The 26,213-nt window shown below is 40.9% G+C and overlaps 1 protein-coding gene across 2 annotated transcripts in view; it reads left to right on the top strand.

The window, feature by feature from the left end:
• Positions 1-26,213, top strand: part of SLC9A9 (solute carrier family 9 member A9) — a 280,377-nt gene that overhangs the window by 41,490 nt on the left and 212,674 nt on the right. For both annotated transcript variants that reach the window (XM_070753367.1, XM_070753366.1), the window contains exons 3-4: positions 12,445-12,522; positions 16,486-16,562. In XM_070753367.1, the coding sequence (XP_070609468.1) occupies positions 12,445-12,522; positions 16,486-16,562 (155 nt within the window). The remainder of the gene's footprint in view (positions 1-12,444; positions 12,523-16,485; positions 16,563-26,213) is intronic.

Raw genomic sequence — 26,213 nt, 5'->3', positions numbered from 1 at the left:
CTTTTTTCTTTTTAATAAAGAAAATTCCAATTAGTAAATAAAATAGCAAACCAGCTACAGAAAGTAGATTACAATAATACTTTTCTGATTTTGAGAATTTGAACATTTGTCTTCTTAAAAGTGTGCAACTTTTCTTTCTCCTGGGTCTTTTTCACCAAGCTGTGTTTGAAGCTATGAGCATCTTACAATTTTTGAATAGAAGACATGTCATTATTCTCCCTCATGTTATAGAAGAAAGGTGGATAAATGCTTCTTTTGGTTTAATTTACAGATTAATTTACCATTTGAATTTGTCAGTATAAAAATCCTTAAATTATAAAAGTTATTATCTTAATTTCTTCTCATAAAGATGTCAATGTAGCAAAAATTATTTTTGCTGTTAATGGCCAGCCAGTTGACATTGGTTTAATAATCCAAAGTAAGCAGAATGCAGAACTTTCTTTTAAAATGCTGAGTTTCCACTTCCTGTTTATCATTCAAACCTGCTGCTGGACAAAAGAAAAAGGAAGTCATTTTCTAGTTCAACTGTATTGTTACAGAACTAAATAATTCATCTAGGATCATAACCCCATAAAAGGAAGGCACTTTATGGGAACAAAAAGCTGCAGAACATTTGGCTAATGACATATTCTTGCTTTTAAGGTTATTAATCTAACAGAAGCAAGTTGAAGATACACTTTGAATTAAAATCATTATAAAAGGATATTTTGTATAGTTGACTTCTGTTTTAAATTGTAAAATGGTTATTAAAACAAAGTGTAAAAAATGCGGGCTGCAGGCATAAAATGCTGAATATAGGTATGAGTTTATAGATTGCACTGGCAAAGATGGTATCAAAATTAATGCATTCATTAAAGCTTTCCCGTTGTCACCATTGTTAAAAGAAAAACAGAATCAAGTTTCAAGTTTCAAGTTTTATTGGATTTATATGCCGCCCCTCTCCGAAAACTCGGGGCGGCTAACAATAATCATAAACAATGTACAATAAAATCCAATACTAAAAGCAAATTTAAATCTATAGATTTAAATTTTCCAATGAAATTTTAATAATGTATGGCAATTTATGCTCTTGGAAACAAGATATCTTTCAAAAGAAGTATGGTTTAATAGTTTGCAATTAATTAATTTAAATCTAGTGGTTTTATTAGATCTATTTATTAGATCTATTCAAAATGCATTTGAAATTACTGGAAAAGGTACTGTATCTATAGTACATATTTTGATAAAATCCATAAAATTTCCTTTGCAATATGGAATTTTGTTTCAGTGCTCTAAAAATTAACTATATTAGATCTGATTATTACATCCCCATATATTTTTTGGATTTGGCTCTCTTCCATAAAATGTTATTAGATTAAAACTGCTAATTTTCTTTATCATGCAAGAGCAAAGCTGCTGCAAAGGTGCATTCAAGGGACCATAAAAAGATGGTTCATTTTAAAGCCAGCTTCATGCCCTTCATGTCCTACAAAGCTAGAAGCAGTTGAAAGTGGATCCAATTATACCCAGCTGAATTGCAACATGTATGGCTGCAAACTAATGCACTGAAATTCAAGAACCTCCCAGCTGTGGGAATTCTTGCATCAAACTCAACCCAGACAAGACGGAGTGGCTGTGGGTCTTGCCTCCCAAGGACAATTCCATCTGTCCGTCCATTACCCTGGGGGGAGAATCATTGACCTCCTCCTCAATCCACAGCTCACATTAGAGAGACATCTTTCAGCTGTGGCGAGGGAGGCGTTCACCCAGGTTCGCCTGGTGCACCAGTTGCGACCCTATGTGGACCGGGAGTCACTGCTCACAGTCACTCATGCCCTCATCACCTCGAGGCTCGACTACTGTAATGCTCTCTACAAGGGCTATCTTTGAAAAGTGTTCGGAAACTTCAGATCGTGCAGAATGCAGCTGCGAGAGCAATCATGGGGTTTCCCAAATATGCTCATGTTACACCAACACTCCATAGTCTGCATTGGTTGCCAATCAGTTTCCGGTCACAATTCAAAGTGTTGGTTATGACCTATAAAGCCCTTCATGGCACCGGACCAGATTACCTCAGGGACCGCCTTCTGCCGCACGTATCCCAGCGACCAGTCAGGTCCCACAGAGTGGGTCTTCTTCGGGTCCCGTCAGCTAAACAATGCCGCTTGGTGGGACCCAGAGGAAGAGGCTTCTCTGTGGCGGCCCCAGCCCTCTGGAACCAACTCCCCCCAGAGATTAGAATTGCCCCCACCCTCCTTGCCTTTCGTAAGCTAGTTAAAACCCACCTCTGCCGCCAGGCATGGGGGAATTAAGATTCCTTTCCCCCCTAGGCCTTTACAATTTTATGCATGGTATGTTTGTATGTATGTTTGGTTTTTTATATTAAGGGGTTTTTAATTCGTTTTTAGTATTGGATTACTATTGTACACTGTTTTATGATTGCTGTTAACCGCCCCAAGTCTTCGGATAGGGGCGGCATATAAATCCAATAAATAATAAATCCAATAAATAATAATAATTCTTAGCCAACATGTTAAATTTGCCAAGGTTGAGAAACAGGGCCACAGAGGATCTTATTTCACAGCTCTTTGAAATAAAGCAAATAGCAAAGCATTTCTCCTTCCCAACTACTGCTTAGTCCAGTTTTTGAGAAATCACTCAAGCAAATGCAAAAAAAAATGAGATTTAAAACATTAAAATCACAAGGACAAGGAGGCAAACATGTAAACATCTCAGCATTCTTTCTAAAATTAAGATTGCATATCTTCAAATTTTACTCAACTATATAGCATTGATTAACCAAGTTACACTAATTTTATCAATTTTATTTGAAAATCTGTCTGTGATTTTTTTAAAAAAAATCTTCATATTTTACTCCCTTTTTCCCCAAATAAATGTTTTGTATGTCCATCTGGGCATTATGCTCCTTTTAAAAAAATGAAGTACTGTACAGTGTATATGAAAATTTAATGCTCTACAATCCCTTGTGTTTTTTAAAAATTTCACAAGATTTTATTACATTTTGTGTTTCTGAAATTGAGGAAACAAAATTTCTTCACAAGTTAGCATGAAGGGAAGCTTATTTGCAGATTACCTTAGAGCAGTAACGGGCTGCCATTCATGACCCTACTGGAACGGTCAGGAGGGGGGAGGGGAGAGGGGTTGTGTGCATGCGTGTGCGTGCACTCATCCTTCAATGTCCTGCGCATGCGCAGAGTCATGGCTGAAGCCATTCCGCCTGGGAACTACCAGCGGGAAGAAATCCTTTCCCATTTGCTGCCACAGTCATGGTCCCCCTTGGTGAGCCCGGCCTCCACAGTGGGGCATGTCTGGCCAAGCCAAGCAAGGTAGCAGCAGCAGTGGCAGCTGCACAAGCATTGAGGGGATGGGCTCGGCGATGGCAGGAGGAGCCCATCCTCTTTTTTTTCCTGCCTAGATTTCTTCCCAGTGGTAACTCCCTGGTGAGATGGACCGCTGCCGCCATTCAGGAACCCAGCCCCAGGGCTGCCAGCAAATACAGAGGTGCCCCATTTAGTCCCAGATTTCTTCCTTCTGACAGCTTCCCTGCGGGACTAAATGGAGTGCCTTTGCCGGCAGCCACGGGGCTCGAGCAGGCAGAGCATCAGGTGCGTCTCCTAGCTGAGCCACGGCAAGAAGCAGCTCAGAGAGGTGGCTGCCGCCTGCCACACTCCTACTCCAGGCCCACCCTGGAGCATTTTTTCGGCTGGCAGCCACCTTTCCGAGCTGCTTATTGTGCTGGCTCAGCTAGGAGACACCTCTGGCGCTCTGCCTGCTCGAGCTGCCCTGGTCGCATTTTTTCCTGCCGGTAACTCCGGACTGGAACCTACAGCTGCCACTGCCGCAGAGGCTAGCAGTAAAAAAATTTTAAGTACATCATCTTCCATTGGAATCTTAAATCCTTTCCATTTTTGTGCAAATATAATCCTTGCTGCTGTTACCATATGTACAATCAAATATATATTTTCTTTACCCAAATTATTTGGCAAAATGCATAACGACCTCAGGTTTTAATTCTAACTTCTGTTTTATCATTCTCTCAAGCCATGTCTATATTGTAGTCCAAAATACTTTTGCTTCTGCACATATCCACCATATGCGATAAAAAGATAAAACGGTATTTGTTGACATTTCCAACATTTCATAGTCTTACCCTTAAACATTTTAGCAAGTCTTTCTGGTGACATGTGCCATCAATAAAATATTTTGTATAGGTTTTCTTTATAGGTTGTTGCTATGATCAGTTTATAGTTTCTTTCCCAAAGTTGTTTCCACTTATCTAATTATATTGTATGTCCAAAGTTTTGTGCCCATTTAACCATAGTATCTTTTACTTGTTCAAATTCTAGCTCAACATGTAACAAATAGTTATATAGTTTCTTAATCAAGTTTTCATCTATACATAATAATATTTCATCTAATTCAGTCTTTTTCAACATAATATTTTCTGCCTTACTGTCTTGTTGGTATCTCATCTGGATTTGTAGTTTCATAAACCAGTCCATTATAATTCCTTGTTCCTCTAATTCCTGAATTGATTTCAACTTCCCTTCATCTGTCAAAATATATTTATATCTCAGTGTATTCTGCCAGTTCACTAAGTTTGGATGAGATAATGCTTATCGATACCCAGCAGGATATATTCACGTAATATTTCCCTTTTATTTTTTCCCATGCTAAGTATAATGAGTTCCTAATATAATGTCTCTGAAAATAACTACCGTATTTTCCGGCGTATAAGACGACTGGGTGTATAAGACGACCCCCTAACTTTTCCAGTTAAAATATAGAATTTGAGATATACTCGCCATATAAGACTACCCCCGGCGGGGAGAGCAAAGGTGGCAGCGGGAGTAGCGGAGGCGAGGCGGAGAAGAAAGAAGCGGCGGAAAAGTATAGTGTCTGAGTGGCAGTCCCCTTGGGACTGGGCGGCATAGAAGAATAAGTAAGTAAGTAAGTAAGTAAGTAAGTAAGTAAGTAAGTAAGTAAGTAAGTAAGTAAGTAAATAAATAAATAAATAATAAAACAAAACCAAACTCTATTACTATTAAAACTAAAACAACCAGCAAATCCAAAAACATAACTATTAATAAAAACAGGTGAGGGCTGGGGTTCTTTTTCTCTGTTATTATTTAAGTGCTTTTACCATATGCTTTAAATCAAGAGTCACTTCTCTCTCTGTTTCTCTCTCTTTCCTGTCATTCTCTGCCTCAATCATTTTCTCATTTCTCTTCCCCCCTTTTTTCTATCATTTCTCTCTCCCTCTCTCTTCCTTCCACTCCTTTCTCTCTCTTGCTTTCTTCCTCTCTCTCACTCTCTCTCTCTTCCTTCCTCTCTCCTCTCTCACTCTTTCTTTCTTTCCCTCTCTCACTCTCTCTTCCTTCCTGTCTTCTCTCTTTCTCTCTCCCTTTCTTCTCTCTTCCTTCCACTTTTTTCTCTTTCTCTTTTCCTTCCTTCCCTTCCCTCTCTCCCTTTATATTTATCTCTTCATTCCTTCCTCTCTTCCTCCCTTTCTCTCTCCCTCTCGTTCATTTTTCTCTCCCTTCCCTCCCTCCCTCCTTCTTTCCTCTCCTATATCCCTCCCTCTCTTTCCTTTCTCTCCACGTCTCTGGCTTTGCTGACATGCACAAGGCTCAAGCCAGCTGCCCGGAAAAGCCATGAAGGTCCTCCTGCCCCCCACCCCCAGCAGAAAACACAACGGAGGTCTTCCGGTACCAGCTTGAGCCTCGTGTTGCTCCACCCCGCTTCGCCTGTCATCCTGGACCTCCGTTGTGTTTTCGGGGGGGTTAGCGGCGGGAAAACCCTGTGCTGGCCAGGAAAGCCGGGTTTGCTTTCCGTGAAAGCAGCGCGCCTTTTAAACACGCTGCTTTCTTGCAACATTTTCCTGGGTGGGTGGGGGAGGAGGCCACTCCCCTCCCCCCCCCCCAGGAAAGAGGTCCAGGAAAGCAGCGTGTTTAAAAGGCACGCTGCTTTCATGGAAAGCAAACCCGGCTTTCCTGGCCAGCACAGGGTTTTCCCACTGCTCCCCCCCCAAAAAACACAACGGAGGATTACAGGCAGGACGAAGCAGGGTGGAGCAATGCGAGGCTTAAGCAGGCAGCTTTGGCGCGTTTCTTTCGGCGGAAGAGGAGGCGAGGGAGAGGATTGGGCGGGGGCAGCGCCTTCTACTGTCGGCGCCTACCCGCCCCCGCCCCCCCATGGGCTGGCAGGGGGATGGGGACTGCGCGCCCATGGAAAAGGGCGCGTGGGGCGGTATTTTGGTCTGCGTGGGCGCAGCCTACGGGGAACGGTGCTGTGGAATCAGTATCCGGCGTATAAGACGACCCCCCACTTTGGGAAAGATTTTCAGGGGTTAAAAAGTCATCTTATACGCCGGAAAATACGGTATGTATTATTTTTTCCATACCGTATGAATGCATGCCAGTCTATCTGCAAGTCATGTCCTTCCAATGTCAAGAACCTTTGATTTCTTAATAGGATCCATTCTCTCATCCATGTCAATACTGCAGCATGATAATAAATCTCCCAATTTGGCAGTCTAAATCCCCCTCTAGTCCTGGCATCTTGAAGCAATTTTAGACTTATTTGCACTCTCTTTTTTTGCCAGACAAACTTCAAAATTGTTGTATTAATCTCTTTAAAATAGGTTTTCTGCATTTTAATTGGGATTGTCGAAAATAGGAACAATAAACGAGGTAATATGTTCATCTTAATCAGTGCAATTCTGCCCATAAATGATATCTGAAGATTTTTCCATTTATCCAACTCTTTCTCTATTTGTTTCTTTATGTAATTATCTTCTCTAATTGTTATACATCTTGTTAATGGCTGATTTCCTAGGTATCTTAATTTCTTAATGATTTGTATTTATTTATTTATTTATTATTTAGATTTGTATGCCGCCCCTCTCCGCAGACTCGGGGCGGCTCACAACAAGTGAAAAAACAATCTACAACAAATCTAAATTACTGTTTAAAAATATTTAAAAGACCCCATATTCTAAACACGCATACATACAAACATACCATTCATAAATTGTATCTGCCCGGGGGAGATGTTTCAGTTCCCCCATGCCTGACGACAGAGGTGGGTCTTAAGGAGTTTACGAAAGACAAGGAGAGTAGGGGCAGTTCTAATCTCCGGGGGGAGTTGATTCCAGAGGGCCGGGGCCGCCACAGAGAAGGCTCTTCCCCTGGGGCCCGTCAACCGACATTGTTTAGTTGACGGGACCCGGAGAAAGCCCACTCTGTGGGACCTAATCAGTCGCTGGGATTCGTGCGGCAGCAGGCGGTCTCGGAGATATTCTGGTCCAGTGCCATGAAGGGCTTTAAAGGTCATAACCAACACTTTGAATTGTGACCGGAAGTTGATCGGCAACCAATGCAGACTGCGGAGTGTTGGTGAAACATGGGCATACCTAGGTAAGCCCATGTCTGCTCTCGCAGCTGCATTCTGCACGATCTGAACTTTCCGAACACTTTTCAAAGGTAGCGCCATGTAGAGACCATTACAGGAGTCGAACCTCGAGGTGATGAGGGCATGAGTGACTGTGAGTAATGAGTCCCAGTCCAGATAGGGCCGCAACTGGTGCACCAGGTGAACCTGAGCAAACGCCCCCCTCGCCACAGCTGAAAGATGGTTCTCTAATGTGAGCTGTGGATCGAGGAGGACGCCCAAGTTGCGGACCCTCTCCGAGGGGGTCAATAATCCCCCCCCCAGGGTAATGGAAGGACAGATGGAATTGTCCTTGGGAGGCAAAACCCACAGCCACTCCGTCTTATCCGGGTTGAGTTTGAGTCTGTTGACACCCATCCAGGCCCCAACAGCCTCCAGACACCGGCATATCACTTCCACCGCTTCGTTGACTGGACATGGAGTGGAGATGTAAAGCTGTGTATCATCAGTGTACTGATGATACCTCACCCCATGCCCTTGGATGATCTCACCCAGCGGTTTCATGTAGATATTAAATAGCAGGGGGGAGAGGACCGACCCCTGAGGCACCCCACAAGGGAGAGACCTCGGAGTCGACCTCTGGTCCCCCACTAACACCGACTGCGACCGACCGGAGAGGTAGGAGGAGAACCACTGGAGAACAGTGCCTCCCACCCCCAACCCCTCCAGCCGGTGCAGAAGGATACCATGGTCGATGGTATCGAAAGCTGCTGAGAGGTCAAGAAGCACCACGACAGAGGATAAACCCCTGTCCCGGGCCCGCCAGAGATCATCCATCAACGCGACCAAAGCAGTTTCCGTGCTGTAACCAGGCCTGAAACCCGACTGCTGGGGACCTAGATAATGCTTAATAGTTCGGCTAATTCTTTTTTTCTGTCATATTCTTAACTAAGAGTTTTGTTTTATCTTTATTAATTTTAGTCATCTTTTTTAATCTTTATGCCCCTTATTTCTTTCTTCTGTCTTATACTTCTAGTTAGTATTTCTAGAGTCAATATAAATAATAATGTCCCCTTGATATTGTAAAGCTTTACTAGAGGATGGGTTTTGAGCACAGACTCCCTACACTCAAATCTCTCCATCTCCAATCAAGCTCTGAAGACTTTTAATTTGAACCCAAGTCATCATTCTTTATTACTTTCTTATGTATCCATATATATTTCTGAAAAAAACTACTGAAAAGCAGGATATAATATCTTAAATTTACATGGTTACCTTTTCATTTTTCTAAAATATATAGCAAACAGTGACCTGGTTTATAGATTATACTATATTATAGTTTATTTAATCCCAGGTAATTTATTATGTTATGTTCACACAATACACTAATACAATACAAACCCAGACCACATTACAATTTGCTACAATGTGTGAAGTAAAGCAAGGCAATACAAATTAAGAAAACAATTTAGGTAAATGATATGAAATTTCCTTGCAATGGTTTGCTCTTTATTTTAGTATCTTGATCAGTAGTAAGTGAAAGGTCCTTAGAGTGGAACCATTGCCATAGTACCAAGCTTTTCCAGTGTGTCCAGGTGGGAATAGAAAGCATAACAAAGGATTTCATGTTGCTGCTAATGAGTACAAACACTCTTCATGAAATTTGAACTAATCTTTCTCTTAAACAAAATTGATTTACAATAATAAAAAAATGTTCAAAAGGCAGGTATTAATTTGTCCTACATCATATTAGGGAAGGGCCAGTCGAAAGATCAATTGCTATAAATTATGGTTATTACTGAACGTTTTGAATGTTAGATAATTGTTTGTATTTTCTCTGAGTTGGACAATTGGATGGATTGAGTCTAATGAGATGGTTAGAGCGAATCCCTTTGCGTGTTACTTAGGAGATTTTATGGTTCTCAAAGATTCGACTTTTTGATGCATGTGGATTGCCTGGAAATTTCAGCAGTCTCTGTACTTTTTGACCTGTCTTTTTAAAGTTAGAGATCTGTGGATAGATTTCTGGGAATCCATGACGGACAAGTTACAGATTTATTTTCACTACTTTGTTTAGCTATGTACACACATTGTTCTGAAAAAGAATTCATGATTTTTAACAGACTCTCAAAAGAATTCATGTCACAAAAAAATTAAATACAGTGATACCTCATCTTACAAACGCCTCAACCTTCAAACTTTTCAAGATACAAACCCAGGGTTTAAGATTTTTTTGCCTCTTCTTACAAACTATTTTCACCTTACAAACCCACCGCCGCCACTAGGATGCCTTGCCTCCGGACTTCCATTGCCAGTGAAGCGCCCATTTTTGTACTGCTGGGATTCCCCTGAGGCTCCCCTCCATGGGAAACCCCACCTCCGGACTTCCGTGTTTTTGTAATGCTGCAGGGGAATCCCAGCAGCGCAAAATCAGGCACTTCGCTGACAACGGAAGTCCAGAGGTGGGGTTTACCAGCGAGGGGAGCCTCAGTGAAATCGCAGCACCGCAAAAACACAGAGGTCTGGAGGTGGGGTTTCGAGGACTTTGGTGTGTTTGCGATGCTGCGATTTCACTGATGCTCCCCTCGCTGGGAAACCCCACCTCTGGACTTCCGTTGCCAGTGAAGCGCTTGTTTTTGTGATGCTGGGATTATCCTGCTGAGATTCCCCTGCAGCATCGCAAAAACACAGAAGTTCGGAGGTGGGTTTTCCCATGGTGGGGAGCCTCAGAGAAATCTCAGCAGTGCAAAAATGGGCGCTTCGGCTGGCAAAAGGGGTGAATTTTGGGCTTGCACGCATTAATCACTTTTCCATTGATTCCTATGGGAAACATTGTTTCGTCTTACAAACTTTTCACCTTAAGAACCTCGTCCTGGAACCAATTAAGTTTGTAAGACAAGGTATCACTGTAACTCCTTTTGTAAATAATTCCCCTCCTTTGTAGCAGTTTAGTCCCCAAAGCAAGAGTTACTCCCACTTCCACCCTTTTTGGAAGCTCATTAAATAAACTCCCTGAGCATTTCAGAAATTTTGTTTGAGTATGAAATCATTGGTTCGTTTTTTTAAATTATCATGTACATTAATACCTTGTAGTATTATTTTTATTGTTGATTTGTATTTTGTACATCAACTAGAATAAATCTCAAATAAGTAAAGCAGTTAAGATATTTTCTTTTCACCATTTTGAGGTTGCCACGACTCTCCATAGTCTTCAATTTGAAACACACACACACATACCAGTTGGAAATTTTCCCTTCAAATGTCTTCCCTTGGGATTTAATTGCTACTGCTTTGAAGTAAATTTCAAAAGTTTTTTTTTCTTTCATCACATTGAATAAGAACTGGTGGAATAAAAGCAAGAGATGGTCCTAATATTCCAAACCATGGAGCAAGTATTTAAGCTGTAAGTCCTGATACAAGCAACATCTGCTCCCCAAAACCATAAGCCACCCAAGAAAGCTAGCTGCCCAGAGTGCAGGAAAAGAAACTGCCCTATCACCCACACTGAAATTAGATTCAGCACTTACTCTAGTTGGGTTCTGTACCTGACTAGATACAGCAATTATAGCAATTATTTATTTATTTATTATTTATTTATTTATTATTTATTTATTTATTTTTATTTATTTATTTATTTTTATTTATTTTTATGTATTTATTTTTATGTATTTATTTATTTAATCATTTATTTAATTATTTATTTATTTAATTGATTGATTGATTAATTAATTAATTATTAGATTTGTATGCCGCCCCTCTCCGAAGATTCGGGGTGGCTAACAACAATGAAGAAAACAATGTTACAAATCCAATATTAAAAAGCAATCTTAAAAAAACCCAATTTAAGAGACCAATCATACAAACAAGCATACCATGTATAAATTCTATAAGCCTAGGGGGAAGGGAAAAAATTTGAATTCCCCCATGCCTGACGACAGAGGTGGGTTTTAAGGAGCTTGCGAAAGGCAAGGAGGGTCGGGGCCGCCACAGAGAAGGCTCTTCTCCTGGGTCCTGCCAAATGACATTGTTAAGTCGACGGGACCCGGAGAAGGCCAACTCTCTGGGACCTAACCGGTCGCTGGGATTCGTGTGGCAGAAGGCGGTCCCGGAGATACTAGCTATTATTCGCTTAGCCTGAAGTAGCAAAGGCTGGTTCCAACTGCCAATTTATGGCAACCTGGAATATATATTCCTGAAGCAGTTTCTGGGTAGAAATGGTTGTTACACTAACTTGTGTTATTTTATCTTAATTTAAGCTGCTCAGTGTTGCCAGAAACCACAAGATGGACAGCAAATAAATTTAATAAACAAACAAACCTCCAGAAACTTTACACAACAATTGCATAAAAATATAGACTTAGCTGCTTAAACAGAGTCCCGGTATATTGACACTAAACAAATTTGTTGTAATCACCTTCAAGTCAGCTTTTGCAGACAATGAAAGGTGGCAGTATTTTTATTTTTAATTTTTAAATTCCTTTGAGTGATTTGCTATTTGCCAATTGCTAATTGCAGGATCCAGTCTGAGTTGGTGATCAACATTATCTTGAGACATGTACATTTGACTTCATTCACAATGTGCTATTTTATCATTTCATGTTGTATACATTTTTCTTTATACATTTTTCATCTTTACTAAAAATGTATACATTCTTTATACACTGCTCCCAAAAATAAAGGGAGCACTCAAAGAACACATCCTAGATCTGAAGGAATGAAATATTTTCATTGAATACTTTGTTCTGTACAAAGTTGAATGTGCTGACAACATGTGAAATTGATTGTCAATCAGTGTTGCTTCCTAAATGGACAGTTTGATTTCATAGAATTTTGATTTACTTGGAGTTATATTGTGTTATTTAAGTGTTCCCTTTATTTTTTTGAGAAGTATATATATTTTAGTGTAGGTGAGATACCAGAAAGAAATGTTTTCCTAAATATTGATCAAGGTTATTGATGTAAAATGTTAATGTAAACTGTGATACTATTCAAAGGTCTAATACTTAGTGAATATTTTATGTTTCTTTGTCTGTTTCTTGTTCTTTATGGCAGATGACCTTTGATCCTTCCATCTTCTTCAACGTTCTACTACCCCCCATTATTTTTCATGCAGGATACAGCTTAAAAAAGGTAAGTGGCTTTTTTAATAGCAGAAAGTTTGCTGTTGATGACTGGGACCAAAATGTTTTATTTTGACCAGAGAGATCAAAGAAAATAAAAATAAAAATGTTTTCAACTGCGAATTACCATTTTATAATACAGTTAAATCATATAGACTTTCCCTGCAAATGCTTAAATTAAGTCTGCAATATAAAAAGTGGCAAATCTGTAGACCTAAACATAAAAAATTAATTTGCTTCTGTTTACGAGCTCAATCCTGGCTGCATCCATTCACTGGATACCTTTAAAATTACAATATTGCAATACAGTACACAAAACACTTCAAGTCATTCTCTGTCTTGGAAAAATCACTCCAAATTTCTAAACTCAAATAAAAAGCGGTCTTCATTACTTAAAAAATAGCTTACCTTCTAAATAATACAACAAACAGTTAATCTTATGAAACAGAATGAAAGGTGTTTAGGTTTTGCTGTTCAAAACCCAGGAAAGAAAAACCTCAACTCCGTGATTGTAGAGAAAACTACTTTTACTGGATAAGAACTGATAGGTGAAGGCAAAATCTGAGACAAAAGGCATGAAAACTACATATAGAAAGTAATCCCAAATCCCTCCCCTCAAATACCTGAGGTGTCCATCCAATCCCAGGTTTATAATTTTCATAATAGAAAAGGCCCCACATACTTAGGCCCCAATTTCTTTGACTCCCGTGTAGTCTGTAAGTACTGTACTTAGTTGACAGGAAAACCCTATCTCTGACTTGATATTCCTTTGGTCTAACCCTTTTCTTCTCAGCTTGTTTTTATGGGCTTAGTAAGCTTCAACTAGCACCTTGTGAGTCACGGGCCAAGTCATTTGAAATTGCTCAATCTACTCTATTAAAGAACAGATATGAGGCTTTTTTTGTGGCAGTTCTGGAATAGGTACAAGGTCTTGGCCATGAACCACCCTGAATGGGGTAAACCCCATGCTGCTATGAACTGAGTTATTATAAGCCACCTTGGTGAAAAGTAGAAAGTCAGCCCAATTATCCTGTTGGTAATTTATTTTACACCTGAGGTATTGCTCCAGAACCGAGCTAGTTTGTTCACAGGCCCCATGGGTATAATAGGCAGAGCTTAAGCCTTGGGCAGAACTTAACAACTTCATAAACTCCTTCCAAAACTGGGAGGTAAATTGGAACCCCTTGTCCGAGATTATCCATTCAGGGATACCATGAAGTCTGTACACTTGCTAAATAAACAGTTTGGCCAAAATCTTTGCTGATAGAGTCTTGGAGCAGGGCACAAAATGGACCTGCTTAGAGAACAGGTTTGTGATTACCCGCGTGACTATATTTCCCCCACTCTCAGGCAATTTAACAATGAAATGTACTTTCATAGTTCTTAGTCTCAGTCCCATTTTTTCCGTTAGCTCTGGGTTGATTACACACCTAATGCACCCAGAATCCAATGGAGCCAGCATCATCTCCTAGGCATTGGATGATGGTACCTGTAGTTCTATTGGGATGGTCAGGGGGGAGGCTTTCCAGCTGTGCCTCTGCTCAAAACCCAGGAAAGAAAAACCCCAACTTCATGATTGTACTGTAAGGTATTTTTACTGGATAAGAATTGATAGCATGAAGTTGAAAGCAAGATTTGAGGCAAAAGGCATGAAAATTACATACAAAGTAATCCCAAATCCCTTCCCTCAAAAACCCAAGCTGGCCATCCAATACTGATGTCACTCAGAGGTCATATGCCACATCTTCAGGTGGAGCCTTCACATCTGATCTACAGAAACCATTGACCTTGAGCTGGCTATAAACATATACATTCATCCACAGGATATATAATGACAACTTTCCTTCCTAACTCCCTAATCCAGTGTTTCCCAATCTTGGCAACTTGAAGATATCTGGACTTCAACTCCCAGAATTCCCCAGCCAGCATTCGCTGGCTGGGGAATTCTGGGAGTTGAAGTCCAAATATCTTCAAGTTGCCAAGGTTGGGAAGCACTGGTTTAGACATCTGCCTAAGCCAGATCTTAGGGAAGGACTCAGTAATTGAATAAATATGCCAAATCCAGCCTAAACATCTGGCCGACTGTGCGACGATCCATAATTAATAATTAGCAGCAGCAGCGTTTAGTGGGCGATCCACCTCCCTCCCCTACTCCACACCGTTACCTTCCACCCTGCCCCCGTATGCCTCTTCAGTCCTGGACTTCTTCCTTCCCGCGCTCCAGTTCCGCAAGGGAGGCTCTCCTATGCGATTGGCGGGAGGCGGGACAAGCAAGGTCCTCAGAGATACAAAAAGTGCAGAGCACACCCCTCCCCACCCAAACAGAGATCAGACTTCCGAGATCCACATTGATGGCATCCCGAAGAGAAAAATAAATAAAAGCGGGTCCCCTCCTGATTTTGTTTTCCAGATTTTATTTTTATTTTTCTCCTCCATACATCAAAAAACATAAAACCATAATAAATCACTTTTTAAAAAAAAAAAACCTTACTTTGACTCAAATTAAGTCAGGAGTAGGTAAAGTTGGATCTTCTATGACTTGTGGACTTCAACTCCCAGAATTCCTGAGCCAATCATGCTAGCTCAGGAATTCTGGGAGTTGAAGTCCACATGTCATAGAAGAGCCAACTTTACCTACCCCTGCCCTAATCAGACACATATGGAGACATCTTCAGCACCGCTTCCCCCATCCTCCCAAATACCTAGACCTCCCCCTCCCTCCATTTTTATGGCAGGCGACCAGTGAGGGACTCCTACGGGAACAGTCAGGAATGCAGTTCCGGGAGCAAAATTTGGAGCTCCACCTCAGAGCACCCAATTTGCACTGAAAGATGTTGAAACAAAATACATAAGCCACGCCCACAGTGTGGTAGTAAAACTTTTGGTAGCCTATCACTGCAGCCGACACAAGTAGCATGGAGGCTGACAGCAACACCAAATTCTACATCCTTCTTGGTATATTGAGACTATATAATGTGACTGTTGTTTAATAAACATTTTGATATCAACACTTCTTGCTATCACTTTCAGAATACGTCAGTCTTCAAATTAAGGTAATAGTGCAGATGAAGTCTTTTCAACAACATTGCTTCTATAGAAGGTTGTATTTAAGTGCCTTATCACAAAATTAGACTGGAAGAAATGTGTTTTATTGCCCAGACTGTTAAATATGTGTTGGAGAGATATTTCTTACTTGCTGGAATGAAAGCATTGACAACTGTAATTAAATAATTAAATATTTACAGGACTGTCTCCTCCCTCATACCTCATTGCGGCCAGTAAGGGCCCACAGAGTCAGCCTTGTCCAGGTCTCATCCACTAAACAATGTTGGTTGGCGGGACTTCAGGGAAGAGCCTTCTCTGTGGCCGCTCCAACCCTATGGAATCAACTGCCCCCAGAGATTCCCATTATCTCTTCCCTACCAGTTTCCCGGAAAGCTGTTAAAACCTGGCTTTTCCGGCAGGTCTGGAATTAAAACTGATGGTTGCAAGTATGGTTTTATAATACATGTGATTTTAGTGATGGCTTTTATTGGTTGTTTACTTATATTGTATTTATAACCGTTGTTAGCCGCTCAGAGTCCGTTTAGAGTGAGCGGCATATAAGTGCAATAAATAAATAAATGCAATAAATAAATAAATATAAAAGGTATTTGAAACCAGTAAGTTTGATAGAATTTGATGAAAGTATATAATTTCAGTTAAGGCATAAAAAACAGGAATGACTTCAAGTCCTTCCTTCCGTACCAATGAAAGCCAACTAGATGACCTTGGGCAATCACTCTTTCTCAGCCCAACACACATCATGGGGTTGTAGTTGTGGGGAAAATAAGAGGAGGAATGTGTGATGGATGTTTGTTGCCTTGGATTATTATTTGTAAAAATAATACAGATGGGATGTAAATAAATAACATGCTAAAATATACAGCATTCACAAGATTATTTTTATCTTTTTGTTGTTGTTGTTTCCTAGAGACACTTTTTTCGCAATTTAGGATCCATTTTAGCATATGCTTTTTTGGGAACAGCTGTCTCTTGTATTGTAATAGGGTAAGTAAATCCATTTTCCATTGTGCGCCATAATGTCAAACTGGAGAAAATATGTTTGCAGAATTGTATATTTCAGGTATACTTTTTTTAAATTTCAAATAGTCCCCGTTTAGGTACTACAATTGAGACTAACAATTCCATTACAAAATGCCAATGTCACTAAGCAGGAAATAACCAGAGTATAAGACACACTTTAGTTTTGGGGGAGGAAAATGGGGGTGGGGGAATCTAACTACCTGGTATTCATCTGACTAGCGTCCTTAGTCTGTTCAGCTTTAGCACATTATTTTATCTCCTGATTGTTCTGCCAGCATGTTTCAACCGCCCGTAATTACAGGGTAATTAGTCCAGGAAGACACACACCACATGATAAAAGGAAAACCCAAAAGTTTTTATAAACAGAAAAACAGAAACAGCTCCCTTTTTAAATGTCAAAGGGATTTTCTGGTACACACAAGGCACAGGTTAAATGCAGTCCAATTGCTCACCCAATAACTGGGAAATTGAGTCCAATTCTAAAGTCCAGAGAGTCCACACACACAATCCTGAACAGCAAAAAACCACGATCTTGACGAAACAATGAATCAGATAAACTGCCATGAGGCTAAAACACCAAGCTGCACTTTTTTCTGTAGCACTAATTACAGCAGCCCCACCCAACCACAAGTGGCCTCATTTTTTCTTGTAATAATCCTTCAGTTGTTGTCTCCTATGCATCACTCTACGCATGCGTGGATGTGTCATTAATTCTTGTTCAGAATCCAGGGATGATACAGATGATTGATCTCCTCCTGGGTTGTCTGCCGCACTCCTCTCTTCCCTGTCACTCACGCTTCCTTGGTCAGAGAAGGCTTCGTCGGCAGATTCCATCGGGAGTAAAACAGGCTGTTTCCCCCACATCCACCTGCACATTCCTTGGGGCAGGAGCTGAGCCAGAGCTAACCACAACACTGGTTAGGGCTGAAAAAGCGTTTTTCAGAGGTAGTAGGAATGAAAACAAGCCTGCAAAGACTTAGGGCTGGCGGGGGCAGGGGGAACCTTCTTCAGAGAGAATGGGTAGTCAGGAAGATCGTTAGCACATAGTTTGGGCTGGGAAAAAAGCTCTTAAAAAGCTACATTTGGAGTATAAATTTTCAGCCTCTTTTAGGGAGGAAAAAGGTGTGTTTTATACTTTGAAAAATATGGTACATCACTTCCTATCCTGTCATTAAATAAAACACTGCATTAAGCAAGACACAACTATGACTCACAGTTTATTTGTGTGTTTTCTGTTAACTCTCTTGTTAGAAGCCATGTGTGAAACATACGAGTAGCCATTATATGATTGTGGGACATGACAATGGTATAAGAAAGTAAATGCGGGGATTTGTTTTTGTAAATCAACCCGAGTCATTTCTAGACATCATTCATTTCATTACATAACTTCATTTCATTACATAACTTACAGTCAAGCTGAGTTTTTACACTATTGTAACTTTAAAAATCCATGAAACGAAACGGTTAGTAAACAAGAACTACCTAAGCATACCCTGCAGTAGTGGTGTTACTAAAATCCTCTGGTTTACTTGAATAGTTTTATGTATACATCTTTCATCAAAGCATATATATATACTTATTTATAGGCATTGCAGTTTGAATACTGGGTAAAACAATTATTTTTATAAACAAGCAATAGTTTCAAGCTAGGTTATATTTTAGAATTTATTATTTATTATTATTATTATTATTATTATTTATTAGATTTGTATGCCGCCCCTCTCTGAAAACTGAAAAGCATTCTAATGGAGTCATCCCCCTTCTCTAGTTTCCTCCATTGTAGTTAACTGTAATTTCCTCTGACTGTTGTTAACTGATACCTCGATATTCTATGCAGATTGTACTAAGAGATCTGGGTTAATCTATGGCAACAAAAAAAGTGGGTGTCTGGGAGCACTTTTTTAGTTAACACGTTTTATTAAAAGGCATTGTGGAGGATGGAACTCAGATCAGAATAACTAGCTTGATGTAGAAATTAAGGTGGAGTGAGGTGGAATGAGAAAAGAGAGAGGAAAATAGGTTGGTTGTGTGGATAAGATTATGTGTAAGACAGCTTCTAAATACCTTAGAATTAAAATTAGAATATATTGAAAACTCACTGTATTTGTTGAGACCATTTGAGAGGTCCTCAGGCAAACACATAAAGTATGAGGCAATCTCAAAAAATCTCAACAAAGGTAAAGCAATCTACCTAGCTTTTTAAGAATTGATAGATAACTTTTTAACATAGAATAGCAGAGTTGGAAGAGACTTTGGAGATCTTCTAGTCCAACCCTCTGCTTAGGCAAGAAACTATACCAGTTCAGACAAACAGTTATCCAATCTCTTCTTAAAAACTCCCAGTGCTGCAGCATTTACAGATGAAACTCGAAAAATTAGAATATCGTGCAAAAGTTCATTTATTTCAGAAATGTAACTTAAAAGATGAAACTTAATACATGAGAGATATTCATAACATGCAAGGCAAGATAGTTCAAACCATGGTTTGTCATAACTGTGATGATTATGGAGTGCAGCTCATGAAAACTGCAAATCCCCCATCTCAGAAAATTAGAATATTACATGCAATCCAATGTTCCCTCTAACGTGAGTTGTGCGCTATAGCGCAGGAGATTTGAAATGTCTGCCCATGAGTTTCCAATTCCAGCACGGAGGTCTGACCTCTGCGCTGGAGTTGGCAATTAGAATAAAGTGACCAGACCTTGATCATTTGTCCCGATTCCAAAATGCGGTGTGACTTTAAAACTGACTGGACTGGATTTCCATCTTCGAAAGGGAGAGAAAATCCCAGCCGGTTCATTTCCCCCCCCCCTCCCTCCAACTCCAAACTGCAGCATGACTTTAAAACTGACTGGACTGGATTTCCACCCTTGAGAGAGAGAAAATCCCAGCCGGTTCATTTCCCCCCCTCCCTCCGACTCCAAAATGCGGCGTGACTTTAAAACTGACTGGACTGAATTTCCACCCTCAAGAGAAAATCCCAGCCTGTTCATTTCCCCCCCCCTCCCTCCAACTCCCAAATGCGGCGTGCAGGGCCGCCGATAGACCGGTATTACTGGGAGTGGCGTCACGGGCCCGGCCAAATTGAAAAATGGGGGAGGGGGGCGGCACCCGCCAAAAACTCCCCAACCCCGATTGCGACGAACTCTGCCTCTGCGGAGCTTCTCCGACAGCAGCCCCACACCTTCTTCCCACCCCCGCGAGGAAAGAAGGCAGGGAGGCCGGCAGACAGGCAGGGAGCCCCGATGCCAGCCGCGGAAGGAGGAGTCATCGCGGGGGTGTCTCGGCCCTCCGGAAGCCAAGCCGCGCTGCTGGGGAAGCGGAATTGAGGAAGCCGGGAGAGGGCTGAGCCCGGCCGGCTTCTCTGCCGGTCTTGTGTCCCCCCGAGGATTGAGAGGGCAAGAAAGCCGCACCTTTCAGCCTCCGGAGGTGCTGGGCCGTGGGTTTGGGGGTGGGCCGTGAACACCGCCCGCCGCCCGGAGCCAATAGCTTCTTTTGGGCGGGCGCTGGCTTACTCACTTGCATTCCTGCTGCTGGCGCTGGGAGCAGGCAAGCGCGAGGGGGAGGCAAGTGGAGATCCAGGTCCCTCTTTTCATGCATCCGCTCAGTGAGCCTTTCTTTGGAGTTGCCTTTTCTTTCTTTCTTTCTTTCTTTCTTTCTTTCTTTCTCTCTTTCTCTCTTGCTCTTTCATTCTTTTTTCTTTCTCTTGCTTTCTATCTTTCTCTTGCTTTCTCTCCTTCCTACCCTCCTTCCATTTCTTTCATTCCCCCTCTCTATTTTTATTTCTCTTTCATTCTCTTTCTTTCTTTTCTCTTTCTTTCTTTCCTTCTTGCTTTCTTTCCTTCTTTCTTTCTTTCCTTCTTTCATTTCTTTTTCTTTCTTTCTCTCTCTCTCTTGCTCTTTCATTCTTTTTTCTTTCTCTTGCTTTCTTTCTTTCTCTTTCTTTCTCTCCTTCTTTCCCTCCTTCCATTTCTTTCATTCCCCCTCTCTCTTTTTATTTCTTTCATTCTCTTTCTTTCTCTTTCTTGCTTTCTTTCTTTCTCTTTTTCTTTCTCTCTTTTACCTTCCCTTCCTCTATTTCTTCTTTTCTTTCTCCTTCCTACCTTCTTCCCTCCCTTCAGTCCTTCCTCTCTTACTCTCCCCTTTCATAAGTTTCCTTGCTTCCTTCCTCTGTTCCTGTCCCTTCCCCCTTTCCTTCTTTCTTTCTTTCCTTCTTTCCCTCCCTCCATTTCTTGCTTTCCTTCTCCTTCCTCCCTTCTTTCCTCCCTCATTCTCTTCTTTCACTCCTTCCTCTCTTACTCTCCCCTTTCACATCTTTCCTTGCTTCCTTTGCACCCTTCCTCTGTTCCTGTCCCTTCCCTCTTTCCTTCCTTCCTTCCCACCCTCCGTCCATTCATTCACCCATTCCTCTCTTTATCGCTCCTTTTACCATTCCTTTCTTCCTTCCTCCTTCCTTCCTTCCCTTCCTTCCAGATGGGAGTGCCCCCTCAAGACACCTGCCCGACTGCTGGTACCCTGCTTTTTCTCTCCCCTCGTCCTTTCCAGCTCCTCGCCAGTGGCTGCCAAGTGTGGGATCCCCCTCCCTCTCCCCTCGCTAGAAAGCACATGGTTTTGTCAACAAGGCCTCTTCCAAGAAGGGAGAAGTGCCAAGGAGCTGTAAATAAGCCATACTCCGCCTGACCAATGCCAGGAGGCTCTTTCTTTCCCTCGCCGCTCCCGCTTCTTTCTTTCTCCTGGATGAGTCCACACAATCAGCTTAACCCAATTCCTGAAATAGCCTATGGCAGTGTTTCCCAACCTTGACAACTTGAAAATATCTGGACTTCAACTCCCAAAATTCCCCAGCCAGCTGTAGCTGAGCTTGAAACCAGACTGCTGAAGGCCTTGGTGATTGGCTTCATCCAAGGACCATCAGAGCTGGAGCAACATCACCTTCTCAACAACCTTCCCTAAAAAGGGAAAGTTAGAGACAGAACGATAGTTGTTTAAAACAGCCGGATCCAGGGCAGGGTTGCTGAGGAGGAGGTGCACAATTGCCTCCTTTGGGGGAGTTGGGAAGGACCTCTCCCTCAGAGAAGCATTGACAACCACCTGGATCCAGCCCCGTGTCACCTGCCTGCTGGCCGAAACCAGCCAGGAGGGGCATGGGTCCAATAAGCAGGTGATAGAACTCACACTTCCTATGGCCTTGTCCACTTCCTCAGGTGTCACTAAGTCGAACTCACTCCTCCCATACAACAGAACTAAGATGGTTCCCTGTCACCTCATTGACACTGCATTCCAAATGGAGTCCAGGTCTGTCCGGATCTGAGTGACTTTATCTGCAAAAAACTCATTGAAATCCTTAGCACTACCCTGTAAGGGTTCATCACATTCACACACCCATATTAAGAAGGGAGTGAGTTACCCTAAATAGGATGGCTGGGCAAGATTCCATTGATGCAATCAAGGTGGAATGATACACACATCTTGCCACCTTGAGTCCCATCAAATAAGTCTTAATATAAGAACTTAATAGTGTTTATTCAGATCCAGATTTCCTAGCCTTCCACTGTGGCCATATTCCAGGCTGTTACCAGGGACTCAGCCAAATTATGTATAAGTGAATCTGGAATTTCCCCAAGTACCTCTGAAAGCCCGTTGGGTCCATCAGGTATCTGGGGCAGAACCCCCTGATCTGCCTCCCTGTGGGAGGGTTCCGCCTCCCTGCGGGGGAAGATTGGAACCCTAAAATCAAGCGGTAACAGAAAATTATCTGACCATGACAAAGGCGAGATATCTAAGCCCCTTAAATTCAGATTATTACCCAATTGCCCCGAGAGAAATATATTGTGTGCTCTTCATGATATCTGTGTTTCAGCCTTTCTCTGTTGGTTTGGTCCTTCTTGAGGTTTTGAGGGCTGCTGTGTCCTCTGCTTAATGATATCTTTGATTTCTTCTGTAAAAGGTTCCCAGAAAATTGAACTCTGAAGTCTTCAGTTATGATTCTTTTATTAGTTCAAAATTTCATTATAGGGCATGGAAATAAAATGATGTAATTTTCAGATGCTTTTGAGACACTGATGGGAATAGAATTTGCCACAAAAGAGCATATAAATGGGAAAAATGCACACAAAAGAGGGCATGTTTTAGGAAGACTGTTTTTTTTAAATATATACTTTATTAGCACATATAAAAATCTGAAATGCATTAGGCTGGCTTTATTGGAAATGACTGAGAAAGAAATATGTAAATATAAATTTGGGGTAGTTCCATACAAAGCTATATAATCTAGAACAGATGTGAATAAATACAGATTTTCCAGCTTTTTTTTTTTAAAGAAAACTTTGGAAGAACAGAATGATGGCCAGTTTAAACTGATTGATAAGTCCCATACATTCAAGAAAATCTTTTAAAGCCAGTATTAAAAGGTTTCTCCTTGGATTTAATTCCCTTCCAATGACAGAAATTTAGAGAATAGAATAGAATAGGAGTTGGAGGGGACCTTGGAGGTCTTCTAGTCCAACCCCCTGCTAAGGCAGGAAACCCTACAACACTTCAGACAAATAGTTATCAAACATCTTCTTTAAAACTTCCAGTGGTGGAGCATTTACAACTTCTGGAGGCAAGCTGTTCCACTGATTAATTGTTCTAATTCTCAGGAAATTTCTCTTTAGATCTAAGTTGATTCTCTCCTTGATTAGTTTCCACCCATTGCTTCTTGTTCTATCCTCAGGTTCTTTGGAGAATAGTTTGACTCCTTCTACTTTGTGGCAGTCCCTGAGATATCTCCCCTAGTCCTTCTTTTCATTAAACTAGACATACCCAGTTCCTGCATCCATTCTTCATATGTTTTAGCCTCCAGTCCCCTAATCATCTTTGTTGGTCTTCTCTGCACTCTCTCCAGCGTCTCCATATCTTTGTTATATCACGGCAACCAAAACAGAATGTAATATTCCAAGTGTGGCCTTACCAAGGCATTATAAAGTGGTTTTAACACTTCACATGATTTTGATTCTATTCCTCTGTTAATGCAACCTAAAACTGTGTTGGCTTTTATGGCAGCTGCTGCACACTGGGTCATATTTAAATGGTTGTTCGCTAGGACTCCAATATCCCTCTCATAGTTACTACCATTGAGCAACGTACGTTATGTAATTTTTTTTCTTGCCTAAATGCAAAATCTTACTTTTTTCACCATTGAATTTCATTTTGTTAGATAGAGTCCAATGTTCACGTCTGTCAAGTTCCCTCTATATTTGGAACATATCTTCTAGAGAGTTGGCTATTCCTGCTAGTTTGGTGTCATCTACAAATTTGAACTTGTCCAAATCATTGATGAAGATGTTGAAGAGTACTGGGCCTAAAATAGAGCCTTGAGGTATTCCACTGCATACTTTCCTCCATGTAGATGCAGTTCCATTGAGCACTACACGTTGAGTGCAGTTGATCAGCTAGTTTTGAATCCATCTGATGGTCTTGCTGTCTAACCACATGTTTCTACTTTATCTAGTAGTAGGTTATGGTCTATTATCAAATGCCTTACTGAACTACGGCGCCTAAAACACGTTTTAAGTATTGCCCACAAGATCATATACTGCAACGTCCTACCGGTCAATGACTACTTCAGCTTCAACTGCAACAACACAAGAGCACGCAACAGATTCAAACTTAATATTAACCTCTCCAAACTTGACTGTAAAAAATATGACTTTAACAACCGAGTTGTCGAAGCGTGGAACTCATTACCGGACTCAATAGTGTCAACCCCTAACCCCCAACATTTCTCCTTTAGACTATCCACGATTGACCTCTCCAGGTTTCTAAGAGGTCAGTAAGGGGTGTACATAAGTGCACTAGTGTGCCTTTCATCCCCTGTCCAATTGTCTTTCCTTTATCTCATATATCATATATATTTTCTTCCTTTCATATATCTTCTCTATTTTTACATATTATCTTTATATATATTACTTCATGTCTATTCTCTTCCTTATGTATTGTGTATTGGACAAATGAATAAATGAAGAAAGAAAGAAAGAAAGAAAGAAAGAGAAAGAAAGTCCAAGTAAATTATATTGACAGCATTCCTCTGGTCCACTAATTTTGTCATTTTGTAAAATAATGCAATAAGATTAGTCTGGCATTATCTGTTTTTGAGCATGTTGGCTTATGGCTATTACTTTGTTTGCTTCTACATGTTTGTTGATTTGTTACTTTATTATCTTTTCCAGAAACTTCCCTGGTATTGAGGTCAGTTTGATAGATTAGTAGTTTCCTGGATCTATTTTTTCCCCTTTTTTGAAGATAGGAACTACTTCAGCTCTTTTCCAGTCCTCTGGCAGTTTCCAATGCTCCTTTATAATAACTGCTTTATTTGCAGTATGTAAGCAGAGAATATTGAAATAAATTGTATCTTATAAATTGTATCTTCCTTTAATAACATAGTGCAACTTTCAATCTAGACACTGTAAATCAGCATCAAGATATAACTTTACACTTTTTTTCAAATTGTTTCTATGCTATTTCTCTGTCATAAACACCATTACTATTTCATTACAAAGGCAAGGAGAAATTTCCATATAAGTAAGGAAATTCCCCAAATTTCCCCAAAGTGCCTTATTTAACAAATGCCTAATTAGCTATGTATTTAGCTATATATTCCCAGTTTTTGTTCTGTCTCCAAAAATATCCATAGATCTGGTTTGTTTTGCTATCACATAGTTTTTCTTGTGTTTTTCAACATATGTTGTAATGTGACAGAGGGTAGATAACTAACTATGTGAGAAATATTTATTGTTTCATGATACCCTGTTTCCCCGAAAATAAGACGTACCCCGAAAGTAAGCCATGTCAGAGGTTTTGCAGAATTTGCTAATATAAGGCACGCCTCGAAAATAAGGCGTAGTCAAGTTTACATACGGTACGGTGGAAAAACATACGGTACTATTCAAAGCTGTTCATAGCGGTACCGTAATAATGTGGCATCCCCTGCTGGCCCCTTCCATCCCTTTGTACCGTCCAGTACAGCAGACACAGTCTGCTGCTGTCTCACCGCCATTACAGTCTCCACTACAATGTGTAGACTGTAGTGCCTCTGGTGGCCGGAAGCTGCAATAGCAGGAGTATACTGTTGTACCATAAAAGTGCTGTCGTTTGTGTGTGGGGGTGCCATACTGACAGGTACCGTACCGTAATCAGTGTACTGTAGGGTACACTTTCTTTGGGGGTGTCAGCTTTTCTGTGAATTTGTCTTATTTGAGAAATATAAGGCACCCCCCAAAAATAAGACGTAGCACAACTTTTGGAGCAAAAATTAATATAAGACAGTGTCTTATTTTCGGGGAAACACAGTACCTAGGTATGGTTTTAGGTTAATATATCAACTGTATTTGTTTGATATATTAATAATTTTTATATATAATTATTATCCAGTACACATGGTCCTTGACTTCTGACCACAATTGGGCCCAAAATTTATTTTGTTAAATGAGACATTTGTTAAGTGAGTTTTGTCTCACTTTACAACCCTTCTTGCCACAGTTGTTAAGTGAATCACAAAGTTGATAAGTTTGTAACCCAGTCGTTAAGTGAATCCAGCCTCTCCATTGACTTTCCTTGTCCAAAGGTTGCAAAATG

This window comes from Erythrolamprus reginae, chromosome 5, assembly GCF_031021105.1.
Source record: "Erythrolamprus reginae isolate rEryReg1 chromosome 5, rEryReg1.hap1, whole genome shotgun sequence".
Lineage (NCBI taxonomy): Eukaryota > Metazoa > Chordata > Lepidosauria > Squamata > Dipsadidae > Erythrolamprus > Erythrolamprus reginae.
The sequence above is the reverse complement of the archived record's forward strand: the minus strand, read 5'-3'. Positions and strand labels throughout refer to the sequence as shown.